General features: G+C 39.4%; 1 protein-coding gene across 2 annotated transcripts; it reads left to right on the top strand.

The window, feature by feature from the left end:
* Positions 1–565: 565 nt before the first annotated feature.
* Positions 566–10,609, top strand: znf280d (zinc finger protein 280D). Of its 2 annotated transcripts, none has more exons than XM_035627651.2 (18): positions 566–831; positions 2,183–2,322; positions 2,637–2,842; positions 2,962–3,061; positions 3,222–3,446; positions 3,535–3,609; positions 3,715–3,821; positions 3,911–4,089; positions 5,284–5,441; positions 5,537–5,637; positions 5,733–5,879; positions 6,308–6,442; positions 6,558–6,790; positions 7,680–7,820; positions 7,903–7,971; positions 8,062–8,177; positions 8,273–8,297; positions 8,764–10,609. In XM_035627651.2, the coding sequence occupies exons 2-18, from the start codon at positions 2,190–2,192 to the stop codon at positions 9,149–9,151; spliced, it is 2,538 nt and encodes an 845-aa protein (XP_035483544.2). In that variant the 5' UTR covers positions 566–831; positions 2,183–2,189; the 3' UTR covers positions 9,152–10,609. The 2 variants fall into 2 exon arrangements, with proteins under 2 accessions (XP_035483544.2, XP_035483545.2); XM_035627652.2 differs by having other exon boundaries at positions 567–831; positions 8,276–8,297.
* The last annotated feature ends 413 nt before the right edge of the window (positions 10,610–11,022 follow it).

The raw sequence follows: 11,022 nt of genomic DNA on the forward strand, positions 1-11,022 counted from the left end.
AAAAGAATCCCCTTCTTCATTCACGTGTGGACTGTACACCAGAGAGGACAGGACCCTGGACCTGCTGTATGGTAATGTAATGGTTTTACCTCACACATCGCTTTTTGCAGAATACATTATTCTGTTCACATGGTTTACAGTATATTTATCAGTACTGCCTATTTATAGTAGGTTTGAGTTTTTTACCAATTTACTTTCTCTTTATTGTTTGTTGTGTACTTAACACAAAGCAATTTCTCTGTGGGCATCACATATTTAAAGTTTTTCTGAAACTCCACACTAAACAGCCTCTTGCAGCAATTCACTGATACAACTATACCACTAGTTTATTCCTGTCTGTGATATCCCCTTACAGAGATAGTTAAAAACTAATAGTACATGCTTGATTCCAATGAAAAGGATATAATTAATGTAAAGAAAAAAATGAGGGAAAAGGAAATTATGAACAGATATGAAGCTGTGGGAAAATGTGGCCCACTCTTCTGTAGGCAGGGGGCGGTCATGCGCCCTGAACACGACCCGCCCTTAAATAAAAACGAAGAAGAAGGCGCAGATCACGAAGAAGAAGAAGAGGGCTGCGGCTGGTGGTGTGATTGGTGCAGACAGTCGAGTGTATCCGCCGCCTCGGGCCAGCAGCAGAAAGACGTCCACCTCTCTCTGTGTTCAACAGTCTCACACTGTCTGGACTGTGTCGTCCTCTGGCCAAAGACTTGGTGGGAGTTTGGTTGACTCGACGCGACTCTGGTACCGAGTGTGAGGGAGGCGACAGAAACCCCGAGCCTCTAAAATTACACTCAGGGTCCAGTCTTTGTCCCCTCGTCCACCGCTCAGGTAATACTAACGTGCAGGCGGAGCCTCGCGGATGTTATGGCGCGGTGATCGATAACCGACGACTCCTGCGCCCTAACGACGGGACGAATTCCAGATAAAATGTGTTGCCGGCTGGAAACACCACATTTTGCACCCGTTGCTTTAAGCCCACCTCAGACTTCAGCAGACTGAACCATTGACGTTAGCTAGTTAGCGTTAGCTACCATGCTATTGGAGCTAATATCAAAACACAGCGCTGAGCTAACACATGCTAACACTAGCTAGTTAGGTGGTGCATTTGGAGAACGTTGCTGACTGCTTCTTCCTTTCATCAACAATTATCAATCATTCTAGTATGTAGTCTTGAAGGTGGCAGTGTTTGCGCACACCATTGTCGGAGCAAAAACTAAAACCCTCACAATTCACTCTTAAAAATCATTTTACCAAACTGCACTTTTATAAATCAGCTCGGGCCCAAGTGTATATTCTCCTGGGCAGCTGCATCAATAATCTCATATGGCAACCAACACTGTCGCCATCTTGAAAGATGATTAAATAAAAGCTTTGTTCCAGGAATAATGAATTATATTCCAGTATAAGTCAAAATAACCACCATTAATATTGTGGCCACTGTCACATTTACTGCCACTGTCACATTACATGTATTGTTGAAATTGATACACATTCACTGGTTGGCTGTTGCAAAATGGAAATGTATTTGACATTATTCTACCACTGTTAAAGTGGTAATAATCATTATTTTCATATTAGCAATGGGTCAGATGGCTGGATGTAACATGAAGGATGTTGTTGGCAGCATTGACTCAATGGATTATTGTTGGCACCTGTATTGTTGGCACCTGCCTTCAACTCTTCAGAGCATTTTATTGTCTTTCAGCTCATTGTTTTGGATTTAATGCTTTTGATGCTGCTGAAAGAGGTGGGGAGAAGCTTTCTTTTCAGGAATAATATCTCTGTAGTAGTATACATCACTTGTGGCAAGAAGTAGGTCTAATAGGTTAAACTGGGGTTACAAGACGTTTTTGGCGCTCTTAAACATGGGCCATTACTACATTGACTGACTGGTAAAAGCTCCAAGTGCAGAAAAACAGAGGCTACTTATAACTGTGGTATAAAACACTCTTAAGTAAGAGGTTCACCGGTGATGGAGGGAATTCTATTCAGCCGTCAATTATTTTTTTCACCAGTGCTTTTATTTCTCCCTGCTGTGTTTTGATCATAAACCTAAACGAGAAGCTGAAAATGTTGAGGACGATTGTGCGTCTTCAACGTGTTAACATTTTTCATATTATAAAATTCTGCATTTAGTAGTGTCAAGTTGAAAAAAAAGTTGTGTTTTTCTCTCTTGCAGCTTCACAATGTCTGAACTTTTTATGGAATGTGTGGAGGAGGAGCTGGAGCCGTGGCAGAAACAAGTTCCTGAAATTAACTTGATAGACGACGACAACGACGATGATGATGATGATGAACCCATCTTTGTTGGAGTGCTCTGTATGTCATGGCACATTTTTAAATATACTGTTTCTATGTTAAGCTTTAAACACTTGTTGATGTCTAAGCCCCTCAGGGGTAAAGGATTCTTACTCATTACATGAAATCTGCTGCTCAGAATCACCCTCTGCTGTTTACAGTCCTGTTCAGGCCTTTTTCCACAAGAATATTGATGTAGTTTAATTTTTTTAAATAATTTTTAGTTCGCTTGTCCTCAAGCATTTTGGATTTAGTTTATTTCATTATTTTCAAAGACAAAATATCCCGTTGATGTGCTTATTTTGATCCCCTTGTATGTTCTTCTTCTTCTACAGCTAACAACCAAAAGGACAGTGAGCCTAAACCTCCACCTCCTCCAACAAACATTGCGGCGATACAAGCAATAAAGCATCCTGCTCCTCAACCTGTCATTAGCTCCCCTCAAATAATGCTGCCACTGAATATTGCTGGAAATACAGTGACTACTACAGCACCCACTTTGACAACAGTGACTCCGCAACCTGTCATTGTCAATAACCAGGTATTGTAATGAATTTTTCCAAATAATTAGTAAAAAAGAGCAACGATTGGTTTGTTGTGATTTATGGAGTAAACATCTTTTCATGTTACATAATTTGATGTGCTTGGTCTTTTTTCCAGGGCTTTATTGTCACTTCTCCACAATTAGCAAACAACCCTGGTTTTATTGCTTCTCTTGGTCGGCACTACCCACCTGGGACATCGTTTACAATAGTACCAGGTAAATCTCAATGTAATAGAGTTCTGAGGAATAAATCTTCTACCCCCTCTCATCGCATCAGATTTTTTGATTTAATAGAAAAAGCTTAATTTAAAGCTTTTATAGTTGTTATGTGTTAATGCCAAATGTGTGTTTAAGAATTTGTTTCCTCTATTTTCAGCTGGTCACCAGCAGATTTTTCAGCATGTCAGTCCAGGCACAATAATACCCGGTGCTGTCCATAGGCCTCAGGTGCAACAAATCAGCAACAACATTGTGACGTTGTCTAACGTCCAGAGCCCCACTGTGTATTCAACACAATCTAACCTGCTGCAGCCCAACCTGTCGAACCCCCAGACTATTCAGACCTTCTCTGTGCCTGTAAAGGCCAATAACACCAACACGGGTAAGTTTATTGGAATTTAACCCTTCTCAATTGACCTATCAGCTGACAATGATTAAAACGTAAATGTATTTTCTTGGATTTCATACAGTTCAAACGACAGTCAAACGAGGATTGCAACTACAGCAGACGGACAGTGTTGAAAAAAGAGCAAAGTTTGATTTGGGTAGGTTTCTCTTTTGTAATCTCATTACTGTAAACTTAACCCTTTAACAAATCTCGGTTTCTCTTGTGTTTATTTTTAACATCTATTTGGTTCTCTTCTCTTTAGGGCCGTCAAAAGTAACTGTCACTGTGGAAAATGGGATCCTAAAGAAAAAGTGCCCCAAGTGCCAAGAAGAATTCCTTACACCAGAAACTCTGAAATTTCATATGATGGTTAGTAAATCTCATATAGGGAGAGAGAGAGAGAGATAAGAAATCAATATGAAGTTGGCATATTCATGTAAAGCCTCTCTTTATTTCAGAGTTGCTGCACAAATGTTGACAGTGCAGCTCTGAACATGAGTGCAAACAAGCGCATCATGCTGGTCTCTGAATTCTACTATGGCCGGTTTGAAGGAGATGTGAACAAGAAGGATTGCCAGTGGACCACCATCACCTTCAAGTGCCAGAGCTGTTTAAAAATTCTCAAGAACAATATCAGGTACGATTTATGTTTTTTCTCCTCTGGTAAATGTCAGCAGAGTATAACACACAGCATGGGCAAAGTAGCAGCTCTATATGTGTTGTTTTGCAGCAACATTGTCATTCATTCGGAGTTTTATGTCTGGCTTCCTGAGAAAGTACAGTACGTCCAATATTCACTCCCCTTAAGCCCTCTGTGCCAGTCTGCTGGTTGGTGCTGAGCAGGTTGTGAACAGTGGGTTTTCTTGAAGCCCTTTCTCTTAAAACTGCTGCCTGCTGCAGCTGTAAATAACTGCAGTTAAGAGCGAAGAGAGTGAACCAAAACAGTACAGGCAGCGGGTCAGCTAAACTCTCAGGTGAAAACTTGTTGTAAAACCAAGATAAGCTGCAGATTCAGGTGATCGTTTTCTGTACTGTAGGTTCATAGTCACAACCAACAAGACCCGTCACTTTGTTTTCACATGATCATTTGTCTGAGCCTGTGAGTAAATAAGATATCTGTCCACTGTCAGTAAAGAAGGAGTGGACGTCTGTGGCTCTCACTGCAGTCTCCCTCTCAGATGGATGACAGTATCAGACCGGTTTCCCTCTTGGGTCTTAAGATGAAAAATGACGACTAGTTTAGGTGTAAGAACGACTCCTGTGATTAAATAACTTTGCTTCAGAACCCTGCAAAAAAAACTCCTGTAAGCTTCTTTTAATGGGGAAACACATTTGTACTGCAACTGCACTCTCGCAGGCGAGGTCATAGTTCACCCAAAGAAAGATTTCTATTAGGGGAGCTGAGGTAGCAGAATGTACAGGCTGAAAAATGGGCTCCTGCCTCTTCAGGGCAGCAGGGGCTGGGCACTGTGGAGATGCTTGTTGCAGTCAAGGAGCACTACATCATTAGGCAAAGCAAAAATCTGTGTAATTGCTGATATTATAACGGCCATTATACATGCTTAGGAAGTAAGGTGCGAGGAGATTACCTCATTTATCATCAAACCCTTTGGGACCTGGACCTAACTGCCACATGCACACAGCCCATTAATTGTTTTTTCCTCTAGGTTTGACATAGTTTTTTGTTTACAATAATCTAAAACAACAACTATCAAATTCCGTCGCATTTTACAATTTTTGTTAGAGACATGTCTGTCTCATTACTTGTCAGTTCCTTGTGCAGTAAAGATTCATGTGACATTTCTTTGCTGTGTGTCTGTCTGCCGTACAGGTTCATGAACCATATGAAACACCACCTGGAGCTGGAGAAGCAGAATAGTGAGAGCTGGGAGAGCCACACAACTTGCCAGCATTGCTACAGACAGTACATGACTCCGTTCCAGCTGCAGTGCCACATCGAGAGCGCTCACAGTCCGATCGAATCCTCAAGTATAACATATCAACGTCTGCACAGCTCCATGAACAAACATGACAGTTTGGTCAGACACTTTTGCTCAGACATTTTCTCCCTCCTTTTTTTTTAGCCAATTGCAAGATATGTGAGCTTGCGTTTGAGACGGAGCAAGTGCTCCTGGAACACATGAAGGATAACCACAAGCCCGGGGAAATGCCTTACGTCTGCCAGGTCTGTCGCTCGTTACTGAGTGGTGGTTTTGGTTTTAATGTTTAAATTGAGAAAACAAATTCTCATACTGAAATTCTGTTTTATTGTTTCCTCAGGTGTGCAATTACAGGTCCTCTTTCTTCTCAGATGTGGAGACGCATTTCCGAAGTGTCCATGAAAACACAAAAGACCTGCTCTGTCCCTTCTGTCTCAAAGTTCTGAGAAGCAGTCATATGTACATGCAACACTACATGAAACATCAGGTATGATGCTGCCTTTCTTCAGTCTTTTACAAAGCTGGTTAAACTTTTTTAAGAGTCACTGAACAATTTGGATTTGTCATCTACTGATTCTGTGAATTCTGAGGATCATAAATTGTATGATTGCAAGAGTCTGAATTTACTTATGGTTTGCACTTTTAGCTCCATCATCAAGGTTGGATTGATTTGTGCGCCCACAACTTACTGTAATACATAAAAAGCTGACAATAAAGCCTGCCCTAAAGGAGCAATTAATATGGCCGCTCTGTAGCCACACAAAATAAATTGCTGCTCCATTAAAAGAAATTAAATTTTATTCCTGTCGCACTTAACTTTTTCAGTGTATCCAAGTGAAATATCTGAGGAAATTGCCTCTAATTACATTGCTTTATTCACATTTTCATCTTTCTACTGTTTAAATTCTATTTCAGAAAAAAGGAATCCATCGCTGTGGAAAGTGCAGATTGAATTTCCTCACCTACAAGGAGAAATTGGAGCACAGGACTCAAGTCCACAAGACCTTCAGAAAACCTAAAGCCCTGGAGGGCCTTCCTCCGGGTACAAAGGTCTGACATAACATGATCTGTACATCATTTATTTTAGACCTTTATTTTTCAATTATTCTTAGATTAATACACATTTTTCTGTAATTCAGCATCTGTCTATGTGTTTTCCTTCCAGGTGACCATTCGAGCCTCCCTTACAGGAAAGATGCCCGTAGTGCCAAACTCCCCTGATGGGTCTGGGGTGACCGTCAGCCCAGAAACACTAAGTTTCAATCAGCAAACCAAATCTCCAGTCACTGTTTCCAAGTCTAAATCCAACGTGTCTGGAGCTGCAAAAGGCAAAGCGACTCAGAGCAAGAGGAAAGAAGCTCGACCTTCCAAGCACAACCTGGCCCTCAGGAATCTTGGGTTGTTAACTGAGCTTTTCCACACAACACAGCAACTAATTTTATCTGTAAACCGTAACACAGTTCTTTGGTTATACAGACAATTACAATTAAAGAGCAATGGTCAATGTTATTGGAGGGTTTTAGGTTGAAAATAAATGAAAGGATAATGATAAAAAAATTGGAGGAAGAACACATGGACAAAGTTGAAGATTTATTCATTTAATGTCTTAAAACAAAATGAAAAAATGTGAAGACCCTTTTAAAATGGCTTTATAATATGAATTAATTAAATCTTTGCACTGCAGTATTTAGTATCATGGGGATCATTTTTAATGAACGGGACCCCTTGATACTTTGGCAGCTCAAACAAAAGGGCCCCCCCAAAAGTAAATAACCCATAATCCCAGATGGGCTTAATTTTGGGCGCTCTGAATAATTCAGGATTCTTCAGCTACTAATGTGGAGCCTCCCCTCCTGGCTATAAATGACAGCAGATTAGTGAATGTTATTAAAGCCAAGTATTACACAAAGTAGCTAATTGCAAAGACAAATTTTTTAGACACTTCATTATGTTGGCTATATTTAATATGGTGTATGTAAACGGTGGGATTTAAATAAATAAGTGTTATATTTGGCTGAATGGGTTCAGTAATCAAACCCAAACTGCTCATTTTTGTCACATGATTTGGTCTTTCAGGCAGATAAAGGATAATGAGGTTCTATGATATTTCAGATCAATAGGAGACTTTTTACAGACAATTTACAAAATTCAATGTAATTGATTGTGGTAAATCTTAACAAATGAATTCATTTATCCATTGCAGTATCTTAAAATCTGACCCTATTTTCAAATGGTATTATTGAACTTTGTTTTTTTGTGCTCTTTTTCTCTCGTGTCCAATTTTCAGAGTGGAGAGAGGATGTTACACGTGTATCGAGTGCAATACAAAAGTTGACGACTTCTTTTCTCACTTCCCGATGGTTTCCAGCTGTGGTGCTTGCAAGTATCGGACTAGTTGCAAAGTTTCCATTGGGAATCATATGATTAAGTGAGTAAAGATTCAAATTGAATCGTGCGTTGTAATTCAGGTCCTCTCTATTTATCTGACATCTTTCTTTGTCCTTCCGTAGGTTCCACAGCACCATCACCAAAAACAGATTTTTGAAAAGGGATCATAAGAAAACCGCATCTACATTGAAGTATGGATCATTACTTATATATTCTGCACAACACAGAATACAGTGTTATGTGTTCTGAACATGACAGAAGTTTTCTTTGTTTTTCACCAGATTGACCCTGGTCTGTCTCAATTGTGACCTGCTCGTGGATGCATCAGGTGGTGACCTGATGACCAAACATTTAACCGATCGACCAAATCACATATGCAAAGTCATTCAGGAGAAAGGTACATTTCTCTCTCTACTCTATTACCACCCGAGTCACATCTAGGATTTAGTGGTACAAATTTCTTGAAAATGCCGTCTCTTGTGTTTAACCCAGCAGATGTCAAATCCAAAGATCGTGTGTGAGTACAAACTACTATACACATTACATCTCGTCACACTTTTAACTTCAGTATATAAGGAAATCAACGGAATCTTTATTACATCATTCAATTGATACCCCATTGATTTTGTGTCACAATTCCACGAAGTTGAATAATATCTTTAATAATAACAACAATAGATTAAAAAAGGATAACTAAACTGCACCACAAACACATTATATAACAGTTTTGTTTAGGTTCCCAGTGATGAGTAAACTGATACCGATGTGTACAATTGCCTTTAAAAGCACCACAAAACTACATTTTCACAATAAATTTACTTCTCAATTCTCCCTTTCTTTAAGTATAGAGTAGCTGTTTTCAGATGTCCAATTTAAAATTTAATGTGTTAACATTGTTTGATACTGGTTAAGAGCATGTTGCTAACAGCTTCATGTTAACTTGAACCTTGAATTAGTAATCCTACCCTCCTCTTCTCATGCAGCCATCTCCTCATGGGGCAGCCAGCAAAGGTCTTGTACCTCTTGACGACAACTTCTGCTCAAAGACCAAAGGAAATGGACTTGAAACGAGATGAAAAGGTCACAACCGGAAGTTCGACTGTTGCCACTGTTAATCGACCGAAATCAGAGGTGATGCCGCAAGCAGGTGATCAGGAAAAGGGTCCCACAGAAATAAGTGTCAGTGAAGATTCCTCTAAAGGAGAATTGCAGCAGTCCTCGCTGCCTGCTTTGCCGTCTTCCTCTTCATCAGATGGGCTCGGTGGGGAGCTGGTGGGGGACTCCGAGAGCCCAGATGTTGGAAAGCAGGTCCCCATCTCGGAGATTTTCCCTGAGCATGAGACTGTGGTACAGCAAATTAAATCTGACTGAACCTGTTTGACAACATAGACAATGCACATGACAAACTAGTTAAAAAATTTTAAATAACTGGTTCATCTACAACACTTCGGCATTGTCATTTCTTTTAAGAAATATAAATTATATGATGATGTTGCTTAGGCTGCTGCTGTTCAAGATTCCTGTGTTTGGAAAGTCGGCTTCAACAATTCGATAAAATATTTATCTCTTTAGTAAAACGTCAATTGCCGAGATATGTTAACTATACCCTGAAATCTTCTTGCTCAGTAATCGGATTTGAAAATTTGCCAACCTACCATGCAGACATATACCATCCAGTGTCAGTTGTTCCTTTGACTTAAATGACTAATGCTCATTTTGGTTTTATAAAAATTTAAAAAGAAAAAAATAATTGACGCTATTCTCAAGGAAACTCCATCTGCCATAAGAAAAGCAGCGTTTGGATCGACTACCAGCCCCTTTGTCAGTTTTTGATTTGTTTTCTTGGGCCTCTTTTGCATTCTTGGATGAACAAATTTGTCCATGTGACAACTCCACCAGATTCTCATGTTCTCTGACTATATATTAAAATTGTCCATGTTGTCCACCTAAAGTGCACATTGAAAATTGTCATTTTGCCTTTGATTGCATTTAGTTTAAGCAGTTAGAGCCCGATTTCTATTGGAGAGCATTTTGCGCTCGTAAAGTTTAAGATTTTTATTGTCCTTCTATAATGTTTAAATTATTATTAGTATTATTTAGGCATAATCACAAAGCTGCTCCCTTGTATATTTTAAGAGTTGAGAGGAGGTTAATTTATAACATATCTCGGTACACAGAAAGTAGCTTAATACCATTAAGGAAAACAGCAGTACATGTATAGAAAATATGAGGATAAAATGTTACTCCTTAAGAAAGAATGTCAGTTTTGTAAAACTCAAACAATACGCAAAAATTAAGCAACTAAAGAGGACTTGGGTGGAAAGGCAATTTAATAGTATTAATTCTAACTGTTCAAAGGGCCAGCTTGTAAAATGTGTGTACATGTTATTGTGTTCAGATATGTCGACTTAATGGAACCCGTCAGCCAGTTTTCATGTCCCAGCTGCTGCCTCATTAAGATAACTTTAATTTTGCATTAAGTGGGGAAAGAAAAAGGAAAATTCCCTGTGGTGCCGGGATTAATTTATACAATACGGTTTGTTTACTTTGAGTGGCTAAAAACTGTGAAGTCATTCCTAATGTCACAGGTTAAAAAAAAGGGGGGGGGGGGTTTCACTTGTACATAGAGTATCTGTAGAGTAAGTCTGTAAATGCATCTATGTCCATCGTGGCACTGTAAATGTTCCCTCCCTGCTGAGTCTGTTTTGAATACATTCCTTTAAATATGTATAGTGTTGCCCTCAGGACACACTTTCCTCTGAGATCTATAAACTACTGGGTTTGGATCAGTGTTATTCTGTTATGTAAATAAATCTTTAGTACAAAAGGTTTGAGTCTTTGGGTTCTGTTTTTCAGAACTCTGTTAAATAAGCAGACCATTTGGTACGCCAGGTCAACGATGAATTTCAGAGAGCTTGGATGTTTCTAAATTATGAATCCAAATGAACAACAGAACCAGACGGTGGCTTCACATGATCGAGGAGTCTTCAGACTGGAACCGTTGCTGCTGGTTTGGGATGAACAGGACAAAAGGTGCAAAGCAAACTACTCGTGCAATACATTTGTGGGAAATTCAGCAACTTTCTGTACAATGTTTTATTTCTGTTGTAAAAAGTGCAACATGAGTGTGTTTGGCTGCTGGACCAGTCAAAGATATAGATTCAATTTAGTTCAAAAATAAGTTTCCATGATTACTTTGTGCTATGATAAAAAGCTTATAGATATATTCATACGAAGCCTAT

This window comes from Scophthalmus maximus, chromosome 4 (genome assembly GCF_022379125.1).
Source record: "Scophthalmus maximus strain ysfricsl-2021 chromosome 4, ASM2237912v1, whole genome shotgun sequence".
NCBI classification, from domain to species: domain Eukaryota; kingdom Metazoa; phylum Chordata; class Actinopteri; order Pleuronectiformes; family Scophthalmidae; genus Scophthalmus; species Scophthalmus maximus.

What these genes read in the sequence shown, in the direction of transcription:
- znf280d (XM_035627651.2), top strand. Translation starts at nt 2,190, where the DNA reads ATGTCTGAACTTTTTATGGAATGTGTGGAGGAGGAGCTGGAGCCGTGG. An exon ending in CAGTCCGATCGAATCCTCAA is followed by an intron (nt 5,442 to 5,536) that starts GTATAACATATC and finishes CTTTTTTTTTAG; the next exon opens with CCAATTGCAAGATATGTGAG. An exon ending in AACACTACATGAAACATCAG is followed by an intron (nt 5,880 to 6,307) that starts GTATGATGCTGC and finishes ATTCTATTTCAG; the next exon opens with AAAAAAGGAATCCATCGCTG.